The 26,349-nt window shown below is 38.7% G+C and overlaps 1 protein-coding gene across 15 annotated transcripts in view; it reads left to right on the top strand.

Annotated features, from left to right (window-relative positions):
• The window catches only part of LOC143711087 (uncharacterized), a 307,737-nt gene that overhangs the window by 136,174 nt on the left and 145,214 nt on the right, over positions 1-26,349 (top strand). For 2 of the 15 annotated variants that reach the window (XM_077202394.1, XM_077202402.1), the window contains 2 exons: positions 15,764-17,348; positions 20,017-22,003. The exons of 7 other annotated variants lie outside the window; for them this stretch is intronic. In XM_077202394.1, the coding sequence (XP_077058509.1) occupies positions 15,764-17,348; positions 20,017-20,086 (1,655 nt within the window). In that variant the 3' untranslated portion in view covers positions 20,087-22,003. Of the gene's footprint in view, positions 1-15,763; positions 17,349-17,431; positions 17,589-19,706; positions 19,797-20,016; positions 22,004-26,349 lie in introns of those variants that run through there. 6 more of the 15 variants (XM_077202396.1, XM_077202400.1, XR_013194741.1 and 3 more) reach the window with 5 other exon arrangements.

Raw genomic sequence — 26,349 nt, 5'->3', positions numbered from 1 at the left:
CAATGTTTCTGATTGGTGCCTCGATTTCGACGGATTTGGAAATGGGCTTGAATGAGCTCTTTGCCAGACTAACTTTCAGAGCAAATCTAAATTTGCCGGAAGTTGTCTGGGTTTTCCCAGGCTACAAAAACACATAAAAGTGAAACCCCATTGCCTTATTTAATGCTTTTCTTATTGTTGTGGGCTTTATAGGGTGAGTGATATTTCTTATACCTAGTGAGATAGACTAGTGCAAATATTACAAATAGGTCGTTAAACTAATACTAGCATAAGTTTTGCCTCAAACTACCTGACAAATGAAGCCACGCAATAATGACAAAGGAGTTAAGATGAAGTTTATAATAAACTTTAACTCTGGTTTTGCTAACTATTTGAGTAAATGAAAACATAATACTTACCATTTAAATGTGAATTTGCTGTCCACCACCGATCTCTAGTCTCGGCCGCCTTTAAAATTAAATAAAAAATGCCGTCGTAACCGGCGCAATGATTTTTGGGTAGAATAGGGTAGGATAGGCCACTTAGGATCCGTTTTATGTATCTTTCCTTTCACGGGAAAAAACGAAGGGTGCATTTGGCTTCGCTTTTGAGTCAGGGTAGCCTTCGTCGCGGAGCGATGACACAACCAGCCTTCGAATATGGCTTTCCAAGGATGCAGAATTGAACTGTGACAACCTTCATCGAGCCGCGGTGACTCAATCGGCCTTCAAATGCGACCTTCCAAGCAGTGGTTAAAGTGGGATTTGGTAGGTGGGGGAACCCTCAAATTTTGTGTAGGTGCAACAGGGTAAAATGACTCACCGTGGGACAACATATTGGGTATCGTGGTAGGCTATAGCAATACTTTTTGGGACAAGAGTGTCACTGTGGCACCACATATCACAATACATATTTACTTGATATTTTAATGATTTTATTTTGATCCATCAACACTGATATGATGATGATACTATGTTAAAATTGCTGAAAACTGGGCTAAAAATTGAGCCCTGGCATTGTAACCACATCAGCCCACATTACCCCCAACAGCCATGTGCATTTAAATGTTAGGTAGTTAGGGGGGTTGGGGGGCATGCTCACCCGTGAAAATTTTGATATCTCTGACCTACATATGTGCAATTTAAGACTTTTGAAGGCCAAAAAAATGGATAATAAATAGTAGACATGTGCCGGTATTCGGTAATGCGATAAATCGCGGTAATGAATATGCACGATATTGTTATCGCGGGGACTTCGAAATACCGTGAAAAATAATAGATCCGAATTTAGATTTTTAGAACGCGCATCAGCTTATTTTCCATCAACCGCTTAAAAAAACAATGCGTATATGCTGCGCAAAACACGTGCGCACTTTGATGTAAACAATCCCCACATCACATGTATAAGCACTGTGTGAATGCAGTGTGCACTCTAGTCTAATGTAAACAATCCTCACATGGAAAAGAAGCACGGCGGAAGGAGGAACGCTGCCGACTATTTATCCCCCGCATGGCTTATTCAGACAATAAATACTGTTTTGGTGCTTGTAAATGACGTGACAGATCGCGCGCCTCAGTTCAAGTAAACAGATCATCTGTTTACAGATCATCTGTTTAAAAAGTTAAAAATATTTAACTTTTTATTAAAGATACAGTACAACCCACCGAAAGGTATACGTACTTTCGATCAATCAGTGTTTTTCAACCACGGAAAGAGGTCAATAACACTGCAGGAGAACAATTATGTCACAGAACGTTACATTTACCTCAGGAAAGCCATTTAATGTTAGTTGACTATAAGAAAATAGCTATAGAGAGGAGTATTTTGCTAAATATGTGCACTATATTACATATTTTAATATATGTTTACTTGTCATTATATAATTGTTATTATAATGAAAATTACGGCATATTACATTTTTATATTTATATTATTATTATATATATATTGTATGCATTATATTTAATTTCTCTCTGTATGTTTACAGCATTATGTCAGATATATTTTTTCTTGAGAAAAAATTAAATGCAGGCTATCTACTGTAGCCTACCTAATATTTATCCAAATGAGTCAATATTGAATCAAGATTGAAATTAAATCCAAGAATTTAATTGAAATCATGAAAATTGTGTTAAGCAATAATACAAACAGTAGCCTCAGTAACTGTACCATGTAAACATTATAACATGTTGTCACTAAAAAATAAAATTAATGTTTTGACAATCACAATTACACATTGTGATGCAAGTTTTTTTTAGATACCCCCAATCCGTCTGTTTCTCTTGTGCAATTAAAATATCGTGATAATACCGTATACCGTGATAAAAGCTCAATCAATTAATCGCAGCATGAAAATTTGATACCGGCACATGCCTAATAAATAGCTTTAAAACCATGTCAGTGTGCATTAGATTATTTGTCAATACCTGCTCTCTCATCTTCTTTCTTTTTCTCTCAGTCTCCTTATCCTGCCGTATTTCTTCCCGCCCCTAAAACTGAACTTTGACTGATAGTCTTTTCATTTTCATCTGTTTCAGTGAAGAAGTAAACATAGGCTCAACTAATGAGTTTTATAAATCATTTTCTTAGATAAGTTAATTTACTGAAGGCTTCCAGATCAGCATTGCTAATAGGAACCTTCTACAAGCTTTGGAATTTGAAAAGTAATTTTAATTAATACAAATTATAGGCTACGTTTAACGCAGCTAGTGGGATTGGCAGACGTTCCCTCAGGCATGCGTTGGGAAAACGCGTCAAAGCATTCTCAGGTATAAATATGCAGCATTAATGCACCGTGATTTTGAACAAATAACGATAATGGTTACATAATGTTAAAACTAATCCTGCTATTGATATCTTTGTAAGACTGCCGACCCTATAGAACAGTGGCAAGGGAAAACAATGTCCGGCGAAATATCGAACATTAAAATAACTTTCACTCACGCTCAACCACCGTGAGTGCATTTCACGCATTTATAATCACTCGCGTTTAGCGGGGAGGAAGGGAGGTTGGTTGGTCCATCTCGGGACCAGGGAGATTCGTTGAGATTAATGAATCTATTTATTTAATAATTTATCTGAGGTGCCGGAACGCAGTTCCGGACCGTTCCGGCCCACTTTAACCCCTGCTTCCAAGGATGCAGCCTTTGAATTGGGACGTCCTTTGTCGCGCCGATGTGACTCAATCGGCCTTCAAATGTGGCCAATCGTCCTTCAAACACGGCCTTCGGAGGATGCAGCCTTCACATTGGGACACAGCTAGAGACTGTGTAGCGCGAACACGGCAGAGAGGGACCAAAAGCGAGAGACCTTGCGCGTGTGTGCCTGAAGGCTAGAGAGCATCCTAATTGGCCTGTTTCGGTAAATAAACCAATCAATTGTCAGTGTGGGCGGGCTTTTATCTCTTCTCCCGAAGCGAAAATCAGTTCAGTGTATCTAGAAACAGGAGCGCCATGGCAGAGGAAGAGTGCCACAAAAAACGAAAGTATAAGATAGATTTTACGTCAGGCTACACAAAAGTTTACCCCTGTCTTATTAAAGTAAAACATAATGATAGTCTTGCACGCTGTACAGTTTGTAACAGTGACTTCAGCATTGCCCATGGTGGGTTAAATGATTGTAAAAAGACATGTTGAGGTGAGTTCAACAGGTTTCATTTCATGTGCATATTATTCAGGCCGGCTATTTGCCAAGGCTACATGAAAACAACAAACTCCTTAGACCTGTTTAAAGTTCCAATGGAATATACAGTGAAGAAAATAAGTATTTGAACACCCTGCTATTTTGCAAGTTCTCCCACTTAGAAATGGAGAGATCTGAAACTGTCATCGTACACTCTCAGAAAATAAAGTACATAATTGTACCTTTAGGGGTACAATGGCTTGTCACTGGGGCTGTACCCTCAAAGGTACAATATTGTACCCTTGGTATAGGGTACATATTTGTACCCTTGTGATTTGTACCTTAAGAGACCAGTCTTGTACCTGTGGTGACGATTTCGTACCTTTATTTAACGGTATAAAAATGGACCCTTCAAAAATGGTAAAAAAATTGGCTTTGACAGGGTACAATTGTTGACTATGAGATTTTTATATATATATATATATATATTACACACACGCTTAATTACAATCAGAAATTATTAAATCCTTTTAATTTTCACAATTTCCAACATTTAATTTTAAACTCAATGTCTAACTGTGACATATAAACGATTATCATCTGAGTAAGAGTCATTTGCCTGAAAGTCCATTTCATCTCCTTTCATCTCGACGTCGGTTACTTCTATTCCTGCTTCTGATATTTTCTGAAGGACCTCATCGGTTTGAAAGCCCTGTAAAAACCATGAGTAACCGTGCTATGACTTCTTCTCCACGGATGGCCAAAAGAAGTAAAGACCGAAAAATGGACGTTCTTTTAAATTGAGATTCAAGCAGCCAATCAGGGCTGGCTCTACATACAGTCTCAGAAAATAGAGTACATAATTGTACCTTTAGGTGTACAATGGCTTGTCACTGGCTTGTCACAATATTGTACCTTAACCTTTAAAAGAAACGATACATATATGTACCTTTTAATTCTTTTTGACCCTCAAAAAGGTACATATATGTACCTTGAGGTCCAACAGCAAAAACTCCAGTGTTAATTGAACTCTCCTGGGAGTTTATATGACTCCAGACTCAAGAGAGTTAAAGTGTTAAAATATGAGTGTTCAATTAACACTCAAGAGTGTTAAAGTTAATGAGCTAGTTAAGTGATTCATTGTGGGATGATTTACCATTATTTAATACACCTGATGTTAACAAGCAGAATCACTGAAGGAGAAAATATCATTTTTTAAGACACCGTTATGGTGATTTAGTGTTTGCTTTAGTTGGGCTCTGGACCCTTAAATCATTAATTCAAGATTTTGTTTGACTGTTGTATCTGAGCTATAACTGCCAAGTGATCAAAGAGAAAAGGTGATTAGGTGGTATTGATTATGTTTTGACATAATCATAATTTGCCTGAATCATTGAACTCATTTGGAATCTTATCTCAGACTTAAATGTATATTGTTGATTCAACCAACCTGTGATTCTACAGCAAATGATTTCCAGCATTTTCAATATAATCCAAAATATTTCTTAAGTTGTTCTGATCAAAAGACTTTAAAAAAAAATATTTTTAGACACAGACATCAATAATCAGGCTGTGAATCTCAACAATGGTGACAATAATAAAGCATGTTGCAGGGCATTCTGGGTGCTACCAATCAAAACTCATGCATGGCTCTCATCATGCATTGCAGTATAAATAAATTATGATTCTAATTGTTTTACTAATTTCCTTTCCCTAATTGAATATACTTTTTGTCACCATTGTTGAGATTCATACACCGATACTTGATGTCTGTGTGTGCCTAAAAGAAAGATTTGTTTTATCAGAACAACTTTTACGATTAGAAATTTCTGGATTTTGTTCTGTAGAATCACAGGCTGCTGTAATCAACAATATACATTTAAGTTAGCAATTAGACTTTAAATGAGTTCAGTGATTCAGGTCAAATTATGATTGTCAAAACATAACCAACACCACCTGCTCAACTTTTCTCTTTGTTCATCTGGCAGTTATAACTCAGATACAACAGAGAAAAATAATCTAATGTTAACAGTTTAAGGGTCAAGAGCCCAACTAAAGCAAACACTGATCACATAACGGTGTCTTATTTTTATTTATTTTACCCTTCAGTGATTCTGCTTGTTAACATCAGGTGTCTTCAATAATGGTCAATCATCACTCAATGAATCACTTAATGAGCTCATTAACTTTAACAATCTTGATTGTTAATTTAACATTCATATTTGAACACTTTAACACTCTTGGGTCTGGAGCCAAATAAACATATTTGCTGTGTTATAATTATTTAATATCAGTAAATTGACTTACAAAACTAAAAATGATTAAGGTATCTCTTAAAACCTTTAACCTGTTAACCGTTTCCAGAGCGTCGGCGCACTGAAGCGGTTTTTTTTTTATTTAGTTCAAATTTACTATCAGATTTAATGTTATACCTTGACAAACTATACATCATTAAAAAGATATAATACTCAAGATTCAGTATTTGACCACTATTGTATTCTGAGAAACTTATAGTGACAGTTATGTCTTAATTTGTGTCAGGAGTTATGAAATGAAAAAATGAGTCGATACCTTTAATATGAATTATGAGCGTCAGCTGGTCCATTCATAAAAAACACTCCAATCTGTCGTCATGACAGCGATTCGCAAAACATCATCCCTCAGGGCTTTAGCTCAAAAATGTGCAGACTTGGAGAAATATTGATATATTCTCATAGATTCACATCATATTTCTATAGACAGGAATAATATTTGTTGAATTTATATCCAAATGCGTCGATGTAATCATTATGATCGCTTCTTACTGAGATGTGCTGTGTTTTCAATTCATACCAATAGCCTGAGGGCGCTATATGCACAATAACAGTCCATATATGGATCACGAAGAAGACCCATAGTCATGTGACATTCCAGGACGTCACTGATACAGAAAGTAGCTGACAGAGATCGCTGTAACATGCAGATAAAGATGTTTTGAAGACAATAAACATGATTGCAATGATATTTGAGTTACCTGTGTTCTTCAAGCCATGCCAGGTATTTCATAATAATAGATTATATTTATAATGTAATGCTAATCGATATAGATTTCATCATCGTGCAGAACACTATAAATAATACATTTTCTGTCGGATTTTTTTTTATCTGAAGCCAAATTAGATCACAGAAGATTATTTAAAACACTCGACTTGCGTTATAAAGTAAGTTTGGAGCACAAACATGGTTTTAATCTCATAAATGGTCGTGTATTGATGGTGTGCTAAGCTAACATGCTAGCTAGCCCAGGTGCACCTGCCACCAGCAGTTATTGATTTATGATTTTTTTCTAAATAGGAATGCTTACTGAAATGTTTCAGTGCATTTGATACCAGTTTCAAATATTTAGTGAGAACTTTGATAAAAGAAATTAGGGTTTGAAACCCTATGAATAGCCTGTGAATAGCCAGTCGTTAGTAGCTATAATGCAGACAAAAGAAATGCATATTTAGAGCCATAACCAGTCTGGAGAGGTGTAAATGTGTGCAGGGGAGACTGACTCTGAATGGGGCTCGTTTGCACCACAAAATAATAGAGACAATAGACTGATTAGATGACTCAGAAGATGACTAAACATCAGTTTGCATTTTAGAGTCTAATCAAAATAAAGTAATTTGACATGATCTTGAAAAACATTTAACTAAATACAGAGTTTTAGACTTATCATTTTCAGATTTTAAATATAAAATGGTCACACATATGGCTTTAGCTGCAGTGCATTTCTAGATTCCTCCAGGGCCAACTTCAATTTTATTTTTATGAAGATGTTTCATAAAAGTAAATTTCTAATAACTTTACAAAACTTTGAAGCTATTTAAACATTTTTTTTTCATTATGACAATAATTATTTCTACATTTACAATAAACTACTAGGTGTCAGCTTTCAAATGAGATCATACTTGTGCTTTTAGTGCAAAGGGTTCATGAACTGTATCTGTTTAAGTTTGGGTATGCCATTTCTGGGGATTTTTCAAAAGTGGCCTTGAAGGTTAACAGGTTAAAACAAAAACATTTTTTTTTTCAAAAAAATAAATTACTTAATTGGTGTCTTTTGATATTGTACCTTAACCTTTAAAAGAAACGGTATATATATGTGCCTTTTAATGTTTGGGGACATATATGTACCTTTTTGACCCTCAAATTGATATTGAAATCACAATGTATGATTTAACTATTTATTTGTATGATACAACTGCAAATAAGTATTTGAACACCTGAGAAAATCAATGTTATTATTTGGTACAGTAGCCTTTGTTTGCAATTACAGAGGTCAAATGTTTCCTGTAGTTTTTCACCAGGTTTGCACACACTGCAGGGTGGATTTTGGCCCACTCCTCCACACAGATCTTCTCTAGATCAGTCAGGTTTCTGGGCTGTCGCTGAGAAACACAGAGTTTGAGCTCCCTCCAAAGATTCTCTATTGGGTTTAGGTCTGGAGACTGGCTAGGCCACGCCAGAACCTTGATATGCTTCTTACAGAGCCACTCCTTGGTTATCCTGGCTGTGTGCTTCGGGTCATTGACATGTTGGAAGACCCAGCCTCGACCCATCTTCAATGCTCTAACTGAGAGGTTGTTCCCCAAAATCTCGCCTATAAATGGCCCCGGTCATCCTCTCCTTAATACAGTGCAGTCGCCGTGTCCCATGTGCAGAAAAACACCCCCAAAGCATGATGATACCACCCCCATGCTTCACAGTAGGGATGGTGTTCTTGGGATGGTACTCATTCTTTTTCCTCCAAACACGGTTAGTGGAATTATGACCAAAAAGTTCTATTTTGGTCTCATCTGACCACATGACTTTCTCCCATGACTCCTCTGGATCATCCAAATGGTCATTGGCAAACTTAAGACGGGCCTTGACATGTGCTGGTTTAATCAGGGGAAACTTCTGTGCCCTGCATGATTTCAGACCATGACGTCTTAGTGTATTGCCAACAGTAACCTTGGAAACGGTGGTCTCTCTTTTCAGGTCATCGACCAGCTCCTCCCGTGTAGTTCTGGACTGATTTCTCACCTTTCTTAGGATCATTGAGACCCCGCGAGGTGAGATCTTGCATGGAGCCCCAGTCCGAGGGAGATTGACAGTCATATTTAGCTTCTTCCATTTTCTAATGATTTCCTACGATGACAATTTCAGACCCCTCCATGATTTCCAAGTGGGAGAACTTGCAAAATAGCAGGGTGATCAAATTTCCTCACTGTATAGTGCAATATCAATTTCAGTTACAGCCGTTGATGGGCTCCTGCATGAGTTTTCCACCAGCGGTTAGCGGTTCAGAGCCCTGCTTGGTTCCACCGCGTCATCATCATCTGAGTCTGTGTCTGAACCAAAGAGTAGCAGGCTTCTCGTTTTCGGTGGCTCTTCTGCAGGCTCTGGGGTGGCCATACTGGGTTTATTTTGCAGCAGTACCTCAAGGCTGGTCCACACCTCTTCTCTGTCTGCTCTTTGAAGATACTTCAAGTCCTTGAAGCGCAGGTCCAGTGCTGGAGCAATGTTGAGCCATCCATCGTTGAGGTTTGCTTGCCGTTCAGACGGGTCCTTTTTAAAGGCAGTCTTGAATTTTCCTATGTAGGCTGGGTCCTCTTCTGAAACTTCCATTGTGCGGTACAGGTGGCAGAGAGCAGGCAACACCACAGAGCAAGAAACATAGAGCAGTCTCAACTCCAAGGAGCTCAGTCACATATCTGCAGTGGGTGATAAGAGATGCACACAGTACATTTATTATATCAGTGTCATAGTAGTAGCCTAGCCTACTTCAACAATTTGCAAAAGAAAGTAAATTTCTTCACACAATTTTTTTTTAATGATGTTTTTTTGTGTGCATGCGCTTTTATCTGCATGGTTCAATGATGGTATCCAGCCTCTGAAGTTTGTCCCACTCAGATGTAGTCAACATATTCAGCTTGTGCTTCTGTCTGCTCAGTGTAGCCTTAATAGCCTCCTGGTTCTTCAGGAGACGAGAGATCATGGCGAGTGACGAGTTCCATCGTGTAGGAATGTCCTGAATCAGACTTTCTGTCAGTTGCCCAAGTTGATTTTGCTGCTGGTGGAGCTCCTCTGTATTGGCAGGGCTATGTTTAAAATGTCCCACTATCTTACGACACTTTACCAATGTGTCACAAAACCCACTGTCTGCAAGGCAAACAGTGATGCTTCTCTGTAACATATGAGCAACACAAGGCATGTGCTCATATGGAAGCTTTCTCGCGGCAGCAATCATGTTCCGGGCGCTGTCTGTGGTGATCTTTTGTTGAACTCCCCATGCCTCCGCCACAGACAAAGCTGCTGGGCACAGGCATCGGCGTAATGCCTGGTGTCCGTTTTTAACATTGCTAACGCAAATGAATGGAGTTTCCACTCACCGTCAATGATGTGTGCCGTAAAACCATGGTAATTGTGATTGCTAACTGAAGTCCAGTGGTCCCCTGTCAGAGCGATATATTCCGCTCCCACCAATACATCTCCTTTTGTTTTTTTTCAGTGTCGTACAGCTGCTGGATTTTTAACATGATGGTGTTTCGCGATGGCGGGTTATGTTACGTCTGAAGAGGTAATTTGCAAAACCTCTGCTAACCCTCTGTCTTCTATCACCGAAACTGGTCTGCAGGACATTGCGATTCATTTAGCAAGGGAATTGCTCAGTCGGTCACTTACAGATTTGCTAAGTTTGCATTTCAGTGTTTGGTCCAGTGTGGTTTGAAGATGACATTGACTGCTAGAGTTGGTATCACGGCATGTGCTAGGTCGTGCCTCTGGATTAACGTTAACTCCTGGATGCTTTGGATTGATATAGTACTTTACAGTTGACAAACTCCTGTGATATGCAAATTCCTTGCTGCAGACATTGCAGACGACTTTATTTTTATCAACACTTCCATCAGGCTGTTTTTTATAAGTAAATGTTCCAATCAGTGATCCCTCCTTGATTTTACAGTCGAATGGTGGCTAGTACGGCTCCGATTCAAAGGTCAATACGGAATGGATTAATCTGCTTTATTTTTTTTACGGGTGATATTTTTTTCTCAGATTAATTAATCGAAATGAACGCGTTATTTTGACAGCCCTAATTATATGTTCAATTATTAATATCCATTATATCCTCGATTGACTGTCCGCTGCTCACATTACGAAAGTCCCTGAAATATTTGATCCAAGCTACAAAGCTTTACAATTTGTTACTATTTCAGTAATCTAAATTTTATAAGGACATGAGAGTAAGTTTCATGGCCAGAAATTAACTTTCCTTGAATTATAAGAAGTGAGAACTTTATTGAGAAATTGAGAAATTAATCTTACGGCCGTTTGCTGGACAAACAACTGTTCGATAATTACATTAATTTCCAGTAAAAGTTATTATGATAATTGATCTGAAGAATGGACTTGAATTGTCATGTCATTTGTCACATTTGTCATATGTCACAAACATTGTCATGGGTTATTGATGTATACAATCAGAGCCGGCGGCAGAAACAAATCAATGGACGGGCATTTAATATTCTTGGGGGGGCCTAATTATGACATCCAATAATTTTTCTATAGGACAACAACCACCTATTGCTACAACAGTTTCACGGCAATTTTAATATCCTAACTACCATAGGCGTAATTTTGGTGGGACGGGTATAAGGTATAAGGTCGATATTGTCCCCAACACTTTTGAAATATCTGACACGAATGTACCAATGCATATAAACTAAACATCTTCAGTTAACTAGCAGAGCATTCATTTTGTTTGTTCGTTTTTTAAATAATCTAGCGCTGAATTAATTTTTTTTTTTATCCGATCAAAGTGCTCGTTGCCGCTGGCGCGGATAGGCTACTGTCAACTGTGTTTGTTTCTGGCCCGCGCACAGTCTTCACCAGGACGCGCGCTTCAATCCGTTGTGGAAAGACTCTCTATTCGTTCCGGTGAAATTACAAAACAAAATGCACACAAACGTGTCTCTGCCTGATATACAACCACTGAAAAACATAATCGGTTTTGATGGAAAAAAAAAATATGTGAGTGCGGATTAGAACCCAGAACCTATGGCACGCTTGGCAAAAGTTCTACCCTTGGACCATTTAATTACGTCTAATAAATATATAATAGGCCGTATTTAACGATCACATAAACCCGTTCAATAACTATTTAAATCGATTAAAGGACATTGAAATGTTATTGTACATCTGTTTTATGATTTAGCATTGTGTCACGGCTGGTGCAATTTAAGAAGAGTAATAAAATCAACTGGCCTACTCACGTTCTTAATACAGCTTAAGTCGACGTTTTGGGGAGTGGAATCTCCTCATGAGTTTTTCTTTCCATTCGTTTCGAGAAGATGCTGCTGTTAGAGCGGTCAGCGGGAAACCACTTTTTGTAAACAATCAGTCAAACATCCGGGTGTTTTTTTGATAAAATGAATAGTCAAACATTACACTTAAATATACACGTTAATAAATATATTTAGGCCTACTACACGTAAATGATTATTATTTTTAAAATGTATTAAATGCAAATTGGATGGAGGGGGGGCACAGGAGCTCTGTAGGTGGTCCCGGCCCCTTAAGGCCCGCCCATAGCGCCGGGTATGTATACAATTGATCTATTTCTCAGCTTCAATAATTTTAACTGTATATTATATATATATGAATCATCCCTGATTAATTATTAAAACTCCCTAGATATCATTTGAGCTAATGTGGTTACATTACCTAGTCACTAAAAAAAAATTCACTTTAACATAATGGTTCAGATCACAAGTAGTACTTGAAGAGTAACTAGGTAACACTTGAGTAAGTAGTGATGAATTTTATGACCACGTTGAAGATAAAAAAAAGATAATTGGTAACTTCTCTGACACGATAATGCTGTGATTAGTAATTAATTAGTAATTATTTAGTAATTATTTATAAGTTGTCATAATTAGTTATTAGTTCTTAATTATGCCAATATCATTCATTAATTATTGATTACCTAATAAGGAACTATCTTAGTCCTAAATAACTCCTGAAGTGTTAATGTAGAACTACTTATTAGCAGAGGTGTCAAATCCAGGGTCAGAAAGTAAAATTCCTGCCATATTTTTATTCCACCCTTGAACTCACACAGCAAAAAGTCCTATGTTAAATTAACTCTCATGGAAGATTATTTGGCTCCAGACTCAATATTGTTAAAGTGTTAAAATATGAGTGTTAAATTAACAATCAAATGGGTTAAAGTTAATGAGCTAATTAAATTATTAATTGAGTGAATTGAGCATTATTGAAGACACCTGATAACAAGCAGAATCACTGATGGAGAAAATCAAAATTTTAGGTCACCATTAGGGAGCTCAGTGTTTGTTTTAGTTGGGCAGGTGACCTTTAAATATTTACTCAATCTTTTGTTTGACTGTTGTAATTGAGTTATAACAGCCAGATGAGCAAAGAGAAAAGGTGATCAGATGATATTATGTTTACACATAATCATCATTTGATCAGTGTCACTGAACTCGTTTAGAGCCTTCTCTTATCTTAAAAGCATGTTGGTCATTACAGTATCACAAAGTTTCTGAAGAAAAAAATCCAAGTTTATCTGTATAATCTAAATTATTTCTTTTAAGTTGTTCTGATAAAAAAAGCAACTCTGAATATTGATGTCTGTGTGTGCCTAAAATAAAGTGTATGAGTCTCAACCATGGTGACAAACAGAATATTCAATTAGGTAAAGGAAATTACTAAGAAAATTCAGATCATAATTTATTCATAACACAATGCATGATGGGAGCCATGGATGAGTTTTGATTGGTTGCACCCAGAATGCACTGCAATATGCTTTATAATTGTCACCATTGGTGAGAATCACAGGCTGATTCTTGATGTCTGTGTTTCCAAAGTTCATTTAAAGTTTTTGGATCAGAACAACTTTTAAGATATTTTTTGGGTTATATTGATAATGCTGAAAATAGTATACTGTATAATCATATTCTGTTGTAATCAATAAGGTAATTTTTCTTAATGAGGTCTGTGATTCAGGTCAACGTCAACATGTGATTTCATCTAAACACAACCAACACCACCTGACCAGCTTTTCTTGCTGTTCATCTGACAGTTATCACTCAGTTACAACTAGGGATGGGAATCGAGAACCGGTTCTTCTTCAGAACCGGTGCCCAGTGAACCAATTCCTTGGAACCGTTTGTATGCCTGCTTAACGATTCCGCTTATCAGTTCTGCTCGTTGCAAATGTGTCATGACGTCACACACACGCTGCGTTGTTTTGGTTCAGAACGCAGCAAACATGGCATCGAGGCAGAAGCGCTCTAAAGTTTGGTTATATTTTACGCGAAAAGACGACAATGAGGCGCCGTCTAGGGCTTAAATCAAACTTCATTCACGCACTGACGCACACATATATGAAACACTTGCATACACATATAAGTAGTCAAACATACTGTATGTACACTGCTGAATGCTCAAATACGAAATGCACAACGACACACCTAAAGTCGCTCACGCACATACACGCAAACTCTACACACACGAGATGCGCGGAACTCTCCACACAAATACTCATGAGACGTGCGCGCGCACACACAAACTCTCCACGCACATACTCATATGAGACGCGAACACACACTCAAACTCGCGCACATACTGCTCAATGAGAATATGACGGCGCCTCATAACAATATGGTCACTTGCAACACTTAAAATTTCCATTTCGTCAAAGGGGGGGAACTACCTCCAATATGCAGAAACATTTGGCCACACACACACAGCATGAACAGACTTTAGTCCCATGAAACTTAAACTGGAATGTCACTTTCTGTCACTGCGACTTCACGAACAGGCGAACACGCACACATGCACGCACTCATCACTTTTGAAGTAAAATTGAAAATTGAGGATGCAGTGCATGTAATGCATCGAGATATCGAATTGAACTGAATTGATGACATGATAATCGTAATCGAACCGTGAGACCAGTGTAGGTTCACACCCCTAATACTCTGTGCTGTGTCAGCGAGTTAATAATAATTAACAAACAAATAAGTTAAGTTATAAGTACAATAAGTTAATACAAACAAACAATTTGTACTTATTCCCTCACCCAATGAGAATCGATAAGGAATCGAATCGATAAGCAATATCGATAATGGAATCTGAATCGTTAAATTGTTATCAATTCCCATCCCTAGTTACAACAGTCAAACAAAAAACTAACATTATCATTTTAGGGGTCAAGAGCTCAACTAAAGTAAACACTGACCACCATAATGGAGACTTAAAAATATGCATTTCTCCTTCAGTGATTCTGCTTGTTATCATCAGGTGTCTCCAATAATACTCAGTCATCACTCAATCAATCACTTAATTGTATCATTAACTTTAACACTCTTGAGTCTGGAGTCAAATAAACTCCCATGAGAGTTAATTTAATACAGGAGTTTTTGCTGTGTGAGTTCATGGGTGAAATAAAAATATGGGAGGACTTTTACTTTCTGACCCTGGATTTGACACCTCTGCTCAATAGTCCTTCATTACTTCCTGCATAGTTACTTATTAAAGATGGACCATTATTGTAAAGTGTTACCAATTTTTTTTATTTCAAAATAACACTGTGTTATTTTGAATGTAGCCTAATAAACAAAAGCTCTTAAATTAAATTGTGACATGCATTATTGATTATAAAATCTCATGAAAATAATGGGAATATTTTAGGGCTCAGTTAATTCCTTTGATTTTATAATCGTATTTCTCCCTTTAAATTTGGATGTCACGCGTTGGTTGAAGCAGGAAAGAATGCAGGATCTTAATTGCAGCAGGACTTATTTGAACAAACTCTAATACTCACAAACTGGATCAAAACAAACATGAACAGAACAACCAAACATATAGCAATGGCAACAGACAAGGAACAGACTGAAACACGTTGCTTAAATAGCAATGGCAACAGACAAGGAACAGACTGAAACGCATTGCTTAAATACACAGAACAGAAGACTGGAAAGAGAGACACAACTGGGACAAATGAACTCGTAACTAATTAACAAGACAGGGATTAAATCACAGAAACACGTGGGCAAACATAACATGAACACAGACACTAAACGTGACAGATGTACTGTTCTGCAATTAAACTTTTTTTCTTTCATTTCAGAGCTAATGGAAGAGCGCGAGGAGAGTGAAGAACTGAGTGAAGTGGAGGAGGAACATGTCAAATCTGGAGAAAAACATTTGAGTCGCTCAAAGACTAAAAAGACATTTTTAAAGAAAAGAAGAGCCAAAGAATCTTTAACCTGCACTTTGTGTGGGAAGAGTTTAACAAGCAAACGTATTCTTGAGAATCACATGAGAATCCACACTGGAGAGAAGCCGTTCACATGTGATCAGTGTGGAAAGAGATTCACAAGCAAACAAAGTCTTGAGCGTCACATGAGGATCCACACTGGAGAGAAGCCGTTCACATGTGATCAGTGTGGAAAAACATTTTTTAGGTCATCAAGCCTGAAGAGACACCTGACAGTTCATACGAAGGAGAAGCCACATTCATGTTCTGTGTGTGGAAAGAGTTTTTCACTGCTGTATAGTTTACAATTACACCAGAAAATACACACTGGTGTGAGAGAGTACATGTGCTTTGAGTGTGAGAAGACTTTTATGACCGCGAAATGTTTAAAACTGCACCAGAGAATTCACACCGGAGAAAAACCTTACAAATGTTCACACTGTGACAAGAGATACAGTCAGTCATCATCTCTGAAAACACATGAGAGGATCCACAGCGGAGAAAAACCTTACAAGTGTTCACACTGTGACAAGAGATACAGTCAGTCAACACATCTGAAAACACATGAGAGGATCCACAGCGGAGAGAAGCCGCACACGTGTGATCAGTGTGGACAGAGTTTCACATACAAACAAAGTCTTGGGATTCACATGAGAGTTCACACTGGAGAGAAGCCGTTCACATGTGATCAATGTGGGAAGATATTCGGCCAATCAGGGCACCTTAAAAGTCACATGAGAGTTCACACTGGAGAGAAGACGTTTACATGTGATCAGTGCGGCAAAGCATTTATCAGGGCATCACACCTGAAGGCACACCTGACAGTTCATACGAAGGAGAAGCCACATTCATGTTCTGTGTGTGGAAAGAGTTTTTCATGGCTGCAAAGTTTACATGCACATCTGAAAACTCATACTGGTGTGAGAGAGTACATGTGCTTTGAGTGTGAGAAGACTTTTACTACAGCTCAACAATTAAAACTGCACCAGAGAATTCACACTGGAGAAAAACCGTACAAGTGTTCACACTGTGACAAGAGATTCAGCCAGTCAATACATTTGAAAAGACATGAGAGGATCCACACTGGAGAAAAACCTTACAAGTGTTCACACTGTGACAAGAGAATCAGTAGGTCATCATCTCTGAAATTACATGAGAGGATCCACACTGGAGAAAAACCTTACAAGTGTTCGCACTGTGACAAGAGATTCAGTGATTCACCATCTCTGAAATCACATGAGAGGATCCACACTGGAGAAAAACCTTACAAGTGTTCACACTGTGACAAGAGATTCAGTCATTCAGCAAATCTGAAACCACATGAGAGGATCCACAGCAGAGAAAAGACGCACACGTGTGATCAGTGTGGAAAGAGTTTCTCTATTAAAAGTCACCTGAAGATACACATGAAGATCCATACAGTGCAGAAACCACATCACCACAGTCTGAGATCACGGTAAGAAGTTCATCTTTATGTGCTGAGAACCAAAATCTCTTCTGTGTATGTTAGTCAGTCAAATCTCTCATCTCCACCTATAGTTGGCGCTGTTTCACTCTGGCTGCTGTTGAATCATCCAGGTTGTGAATGAGGCCGACACCTGATGTGATTGTAAAGTGCTTGGTGTGTACAGTATAAATAGTAGCGCTATATAAATGCCTCATTCATTCATTAGTTTCTTAACAGCCACGATGAGTAAGGGACCTTTCGGTATTTATGGAAGGGGCCACCGGAGGAAAATAGGGGAGGGTCATGTCGTTTTTTTCTTTGGTGAGGGGAGGGTCATCCAACTTTTTTTTAGTCTAGGGGGAGGGTCACTCAACTTTTGTATTTATGAAAACATCTCAATTTTAAAGTGGCTTTTTCGGTGCATATTTTCAATGTAGCTCCATGTAGCTCCCTCAGTCCCCCCCTCTCCATCGCTAGCAGATGGGTCTGACCCAGCAAAAATCGCACCATCCCCCAACCCATTAATGCCTAACACCTGACCCCACTCCAACAATCACAGTAGGCTCTAGTGAACGCGCTTTATTTCAAAATGGATCACAACATTCTGAGGACGAAAGTACAGACCGCTAGCTGGAAGCACAAAAACATAACTTCAGTGAAGTGTATAACGTTATAGCGTTTTATTTTTATATTGTTCATACATTTCTTTCTTGAATGCTACTGTTATACATCTCCTATAGCTGGAAAAAAATAATAAAGCAGTTTGTTTATAGTTGTTTAAGCAGTTTATATGTTGTGTATCTTTTTTCTTATTTTTAATAACAAAGATAAAATATAATTTTAAATATTTTGGATTTATATCTTCGCCCACTTTGGCCTAAATGTCTGCCATTCTTCTTTATTATATATTTTGTAACCAATACGTTTTGTTTTTGAAGCTGGAATGTAGCTGACTAGCTCAAAGGTTTCACGTTGCCTAGCAACAATTCTTTTAAAGCTTCAAACCAACAGCAGAAACGCTAGGAACATAGACCATGTCAAATGTAGACAAATACCTGGTCGAATTTCTGGCAACTTTCAAATTTCTGACCCAACTCGGTCTCAGGGACTTGAAGGTGGTGTACTGGTGTGCATCCACAGTAGCTGCAGGCATTGCCCTGTGCTGGCAGATCGTAATCCTCGCATTCTTCACACTTCAGGCACCTACCCCTCTGCACACCACGTTTATCCTTCATTTCCTTTTTTTCTTGAACGGTATGGGGAGTAAAGTAATTGCCTGAGCCTCGCGCTGTGGGTTTCGAGTGGTGACACTGCGCGCGACCCTCGGGTGAGTCGCGAGAATTAAAAAAAAAGGTTTGCCAGTGATTTTTTTAAAACTGTTTTTAAATCCGTTTTAATATGAATATTATTGATGATATTAACCTTCAATAGAATTACACTGAAAAATCTTTCAAATACATGCAAAATAAATACTCCACGTGTCACATGACCAATCAGCGGTCGCTCTAGAAAAAGTTTGAAAACTATTGAGAGGGCACGGCACTGGGCACTAGCAGCAAAGCGCGAATGTGATTTCTGGCGCCAATACGTAGGCAACTCTTCAAATATCCTTTCGGTCCCGGTGATTTGAAATTGTGCAAACGACATGAGAAGGAATGAGTAAACGTTATGCAAACTCCCAAATTGACGCTCATGTCTCCAAATGGAGTTTTGGATAATGTTCAGCTTCGGCAGCTTTTAAAGGTAATACCTATGCTAAAATATACAATGACTGAGCAAATGTGTTGAATTTGTTATACCCACTGTGCTTTGAGTATTATAATCTACTGAATTGGCCACAATAAACGTGGAGTGTAATGTAACATACGCAGAGGTTTGTCATAGTTGTAAACAAACAATGGCTTCTGAACATCTTTACCAAGCGCAAACCAGTACAGAAATCAATAAATTATCGGGGAGGGTCATGCATTTTTTCACAATCATTTTGGAGGGTAGGGTCATAGAAAAATTTATTGCTGGCTAAGGGAGGGTCAAGTCTTTTTTGACAACAAATCTCAAAAGTCCTCCGGTGGCCCCTTAAATAAAAAACGAACAGTCCCTAACGGACATTTTGTTGCTTGATTGGTTTCTATTAACTCGTGTTCAACCCAACATGAATGTGTGATTATAAAAAAATCAGTCTGATTTTGATATGTGATTTGTCTGTTCAGAGCACTGCAAAATCACTCTCTGACAGTATACATAGCAGCGCTGTGCAAGTTTCTCTTTCTTACACTGCTTATTAAGGTGAAGATAAAACGTCAAAGAGTATTTTCATGTTTTCTATCAGCAGTTCATGTTTTTGTATTTGCTCTGGTGCTTATCAAGAACACAGAGACGAGAAGCTTCCAGATTCTTCCTCTGTTAAAGGTAGAAAGGCGTTGGAAACTATGTGATTGCTTACAGATTACATGTCAAGTATGCGTCATCTAGAGTTTCATGACCAAACTAGTGATTTATAACACAAATCATCTTCATGATGTTAAAATAGATCATAATTGTGCACAGCAGTTGTTGACCATATATGATGGGGTTGAAATGACTAGTGAACTCATCAGTGATCTTGACTTTGAGCTTCACTTTTCATTTCAAGTTTGTCTCTCATTTGAAATCTCACTTGATTTAATGTTTCTTTTAGACCTGATGGACGTGAACAAGAAAGGGAAAACAGAAGCCAAAAAAGAAGCTGTCTCCTGCCCTCAATGTAAAAAACACTTCACACGTAAATCAAGGCTGAAGATTCACATGAGAGTTCACACTGGGAAGAAGCGGCTCAGGCTTTCTCTCTGAAATCACATCTTCTCATTCTGAAGAAAGAACGTTTAACTGTGATCAGTGCGGTAAAAAGTTTCATTGGGCATCAGTTCTGAATAAACACCTGAAGATTCACACAAAGGATAATATTCATTAGTAATATTACAACAGAAAAGACATGGCGGTGTGTGTTTCAGTGCAGGAAGTCCTTTACTACGGATGATAGAAAGAGATGAACTGAAAGAGCATCAGAAAATTTACCCTGGAAAAACCTTTGGAGGCAAAGTTCAGGAGCTGAAGAAGAGGCCTTAAAAATTAATATAAGATTCATCTCTCTATTAAAAGTGTTAAGTCGTTCATTCATTGTTTTTCATTAGAACATGTAGTTTCTCTTTCACTTCTATTCTTCCATGGAAACGCAAGATATACTTTCATGTATCTTTGAAACTGGACTCCCTTCTTCTCTTGAGATTTTTTGGCTCGCATAAGTCAGTAAAGAGAGAGATCTGTCTAATTCACTTTCACTTTTTCTTAATGTGTAATATATTGGTCTTGTCAGGACCTGGGCCCTGATGTATAAACGTTGCGTACGCTCAAAATGGGCATAGAAATATGCGTACGCATTTTCCACGCACATATCAGGATTTATAAAAAATAAGCTTTTCGTAAATAAGTGCGCACCGTAAGAATGCTCTTGACCGTGCGTACGCACTCTTTTAGATGGGTATGTGTTTTGGCGACACCAATTGGCCCAAATAGCAATAACTATTTAAAATGAAAAACTTCTAAATTATCCTATTACATCACCCAATAAATCAAATTGCATCAACCTATTACGTTTAGTGAAACTGGCGCATATTGCCTATCTAAAACCATAAATCTTCATTATAAGTCCTAATCATAAATACAGTGCATGTTCACAATAACAGTTTAAATAAATAAAAGAATGATTTGGTCAGCTGTTACAATGGTGTGACAATAGTCATCTATGGTTGAACATTGAGAAGACAAAGGAATTATGCTGTGGGAATCAGAATAAGAAATGTACAGTTGCCTTCCATTTGAAGAAGTAACTATAAAAGGTGTAAAGATTGAGCAAGTTCAAAATTTTAAATATTTAGGCACAATCATTGATGACAAACTTTCGTTTTTGGATAATGTGAACTATGTACATAAGAAATCAAGACAGCGTTTAAGCCTACTTAGAAAGTTGCGAAACCTTGACATCGAAAGGAGGATCTTAACCATTGTATATAGATCGATAATTGAAAGCATTTTAACCTAAAATATTGTCTCATGGTATAGAAATTTAACAATAAAATTAAAGAATAAATTAACACGAGTAATTAACGAAGCAAACAAGATTATCGGCCATAAACAGAGTACATTGCAAGAACTATTCTTAAATTTTATGGAGAAAAAGGCGCTAGTTGTGTTCTCAGATCAGACTCATCCTCTTCACACATGCTTTGAAGTCCTCCCTTCGGGTCGCAGGCTATGTACACCGTATGCTAGAAAGAATATTTTTAAAAGATCATTTGGCCCATTGACAGTTACTGTTTTAAACCAAATTCTCAATTAGGGTTGTTATTGTGAATTATGTACACTGTATTTTATCGAATCATTTATTTATAAATTATTATGTGTGTATTATGTGTTTAATGTGTTTGTAGAATGTTGTTGAAGCCAGTATCAAAGATGAATTTCTGTCCAGTAAATCTGAACAGACAATAAAGTTAAAACAAACAAACATTTAAACTTTGTTTTACTTCTGATGTAAACATTTAGATTAAATAATTACATGAAATCATTACTGAGAAGTTACAACATTTTTTATATTCAATAAATAGAAATATTTGTGGTGGATGCAATGCTTTCGAACACTTTTCCTCTGGCATGCTGTGTTTTAATGTTTAACTACAGAGATAATTGCTTATCATGATAATAGCAGATTGTCTGAGAAAATGGTTTTGTGCAAATAATTCACAACAAGATCTATCTGTTTCCATTAAAAATATAAATCAATTAAAAATACTCTTTGGCCAGTGGAAAAGATAGTGTAAAATACATTTCAAAGAAAGTTTTTCTCAATTTGATTTATTTATTCAAAATCAAGGGAAGGATAGGCTACTACATTTTTTTTTTTAATGTAATGTGACAGCACATCCGCATTTCATATTTTCCTAATGTCTTGTACCGTTAAACATGTTATCACGTGGATGAATAATCATGCAAATGATATGCAGATGAGGATATGCACAGTAAAACTAGGCGTTGTAAGCTCCATATATGGTTATTTCGGGGTGGAGACGCATGTGTGCACAATCTTACGCTGACTTATTTATAAAGTGAATTCAGCGCAGATTCTGGAAGTCTGAATATTTTTTTGCGTATGACATATTTGGCTTTTTGGCGCACGTACACCTTTAGTAAGGATCCTACGCACAGTTTTATACATGAGGCCCCTGGTGACCTCCTTGTCGTTCCTGAAGGGACGTACGTCAACTTGCCACAGTTTTTCAACGTTCCTGAAGAGCTCTTTCATTTGGGGAATGGTGGAGGTCAATAAACACTGCTGTGGGTGAATTGACAATTGTTCTGACTTCATGAAGCCTGATGGTGTGAATGAAACATCAAACTGACTCAAACAAACTATTTGAAATGTATGTACGATACTGGATATCAAGAGTGAAACTGTCACTAATGTAGACAGACAGCAATCTCATTCAATGTCAGTCTTGAATGCAGTGAAATATAATTTAGTTAAGCATTTAAAAGCTTTATTGAGAAGTTTAAAACACGGAAAGCTCAAAAAGCATTCATATCAGGATACTTCATGAATTTCAGAAATAAAATGAAGACATTGCTCTTAAATCAAGCAGAATCAGTAGGAAAAAAAAAGACAATAACAATGAGATGTTGATAAAATGAGTAAAGAGTTTAATCAATAATTTTATGAAACAAATACAAACCATCCCTCTGCTTAGGCACACAGATTTCCAAGCCCCAAAGGAAATGGAATCCTTCTTCTTCATCAACACTAACAGCTGACGATTTTGCTACATTCTTTATAAATAAAACCACCACCATCAGCGGCCAATTTACCAATCCACAAACTGACACACACATTTTACCAGCTAACACACACACACACACACACACACTCTACCCTCCTTCTCTCTGCTTTCAGAGGCAGAAGCCTCCAATCTCCTCCTTTCCAATCGCCCTACCACCTGTCCCAGGTATATACAGTATATTAATCCTATTCCCACTTACCTACTTCAAGCCATTTCATCCTCAGTTGTACCCGCACTCACACACATCATAAACACCTCTCTTCACACTGGTACCTTTCCCACAGCATTTAAGCAGGCTCGTATAACCCCACGGCTTAAGAAACCCACTCGAAATCCAGCACATCTGGAAAATTACATTACGGTATCTCTCCTTCCATTCGTCATGAAAAAACTTGAATGAGTTGTTTTCAACCAGATCTCTTCCTTCCTTACTCAGAACAACCTTTTGTACAGCAACCAGTCTGGTTTCAAAAGCAGACTCTCAACTGAAACTGCCCTGCTCTCAGTAATTGAAGCTCTGAGACTGGCAAGAGCAGCTTCCAAATACTCAGTTCTCATCCTGCTGGATCTCTGGATCCTGCTGGATCTTTTGCTGCCTTTGACACAGTCAACCACCAGATCCTCGTCAATCCTAAAGATGAAGGGCATCTCGGGAATAGCACTCCCAATTGTTCAAGCCTTACCTCTCAGGTAGGTCCTTTAGGGTATCGTGGAGGGGTGGGGTGTCTAAGACCCAACTTCTAGATACTGGAGTGCCTCAGGGCTCAGTGCTTGGACCATTTCTCTTCTCCATCTACATGACATCAATAGTGGCGCTTTTCCACTGCATGGTACGGAACGGTACACGTTGGCGCTTTTCCACTGCATGGTACGGTACGGCTCGGCTCGGTACGGCTCACTTTAAATGGTACCACCTCTGTTGAGGTTCCAAGCGTACCGTACCGATACTAAAATGTGACGTGAAAACACTGCAGATCACTGATTGGTCAGACAGACAGAATCGTCACTACCAGCATCATTGTATTTGCTAGACATCAAACCCGCTGGATTTAAATAGTCAGTAACAGCCACCGCTGTAGCACCTGTTTTAAAACTAAGAAAAAAATCTTCCAAAAAAGAAATGGCTGAATCGTGGTCAGTGGACGAGAAGTGCAGACGTTCCTCTTGTTGGTTGCCGAGGAACGGATGATCTCATTCCAGCCCAATTCACACAATTGCGGCGACCAACTGTGGCAACATCCCTGTCTTCTGATGTCAGCTCAGCTCCTGGAACCGGTACAGGGTCACTATTGGTCCGTTTTGGTGCCGTTTTCTTTGACACACCACAGAGTTCTGTTATAAGTTGCTCCATAAACATCTTTATGGGACAAGTTACCATGTAGCTCTTTGTGCACAATGAAAGAGTTGGTGGCAGCAATGTCCCAGAAGTGTAGAAAGATCTTTCTGTACCACTTCATGGTTTTGTGTTGTGCAGTGTAGTACTGTAAGAGCTGATCGGACAGGTCCACACCCCCCATGTGTTTGTTGTATGCAGTCACAAGTGCAGGACATGGAAATGTCTTTGTCCTCCATGTATCTTGTTTTTTCACCCTCCTCTGCACAGTCTCCCCAGTATAAGCAGGATGGATGGTAGAACAGACAGATACCTCTCACGTGTCCCACATAAGTCCCACATGCACCAAACTTCATTGCAAAAAAAGTATTTTAGGAGCTTTGGGCTTGTGTAGAAATTGTCCATGTACACATGGTACCCAGAACCCAAAAATGTGAGGTCTAAAAGAGATGTTACAGCATCATATGACAGTCCATGGCCTGTGGGAAAGTTGTTCTTTCCTGTGTACACAGAAAAGTCCACAGTGTATCCATTCAATGAGTCTGCAAGAACAAACCCCATCTGGTTGGCTTGGCTTTCATGTACTGCGTCATACCTGTGTGTGCTTCCACAGCTAAGTTTCTTTTAGGATGATAGATGGCTTTGACGAATAGTGTCCATGAGAGGTTTGACCCTGAAAAGACGGTCATGTTCAGCTGTGCCCCTCTTTCTGTCATTATCCATTTCACGAGTTCACACTTACATACAATTAAAAGGGAATAAAGTATAATGCGTATATTTGGCGTGCTGTCCATGGGGGAGGGCTCCGAGTTCGGAATTCGGCCCGAACCAAGAGTACCCCCCCCCCCCCCCCCCACACGTTCTAATCATGATTGCTAAGTGCTCTCCACCCGTGTTGATTATCTGAACGTGCTTCTCCCGAATTTTGTTAATAAAACATCATATCTGCATCTGGGTGACTTATGTGCACATTCCATAGAATGGTGCGATATCTGTCCCGGGACACAATTGTAGTTGGAAAGGGTAGGGAGAAAACACTGCTTTGCCGCCATTTATATTTGAGGCCTTTTGCAGTTGCCTTGGCAGCCTGAGTATTGTGTTGTTGCACAGAGATGACAGCACTTTCTGAAAAAAATTGTTTGAATAGACTCATGGGCGATTGTGAGTCAACAGAACGTCTCGGTTACGTATGTAACCCTCGTTCCCTGAGTAGGGAACGGAGACGTTACGTCGGATGACGACGAATGGGGTTTCGCTTAGAAAGCCTATCAACTTCGAGTATTACAAAACGAGCCAATGGCAAAGAAATGCCATGGGTCTGCGGAATTTGCATGACGTAACTCCGCCCCACCTCGTGGGTATAAAAGGAGGACGCCAGCAACAGGACGATATGTTTCTTCGCTGAGGAGCAAAGACTGAGCTCAGGCGATCCCCGCGGTACAGCGGAAAGTGGCAGGCAGACGTAACGTCTCCGTTCCCTACTCAGGGAACGAGGGTTACATACCTAACCGAGACGTTCCCTTTCGTTGTCACTCCGAGTTACGTCGGATGACGACGAATGGGGTTACCAGTCTAATCACGCCACCTTCTCAGCTGTCTTCCAGTGCCCTGCGTAAATCTGAGATCCCTGTCGTGAGACTGGCACGGACGAAGGACTCCTATTTAGCACAGGAATACCAAGGTACACTGGGGAGCATATCCCAAAGTTTAGGGGAAATATGCAATTACTGCCAACCCAGAGGGGGGGACTTAGAGAATACACATATGACCCGAAGGAGACATATGGAGAACACTGGGGTGTCCAGCC

Source organism: Siphateles boraxobius, unplaced genomic scaffold (genome assembly GCF_051911475.1).
Source record: "Siphateles boraxobius isolate OS27281-9 unplaced genomic scaffold, OSU_SipBor_1 49, whole genome shotgun sequence".
Lineage (NCBI taxonomy): Eukaryota > Metazoa > Chordata > Actinopteri > Cypriniformes > Leuciscidae > Siphateles > Siphateles boraxobius.
The sequence above is the reverse complement of the archived record's forward strand: the minus strand, read 5'-3'. Positions and strand labels throughout refer to the sequence as shown.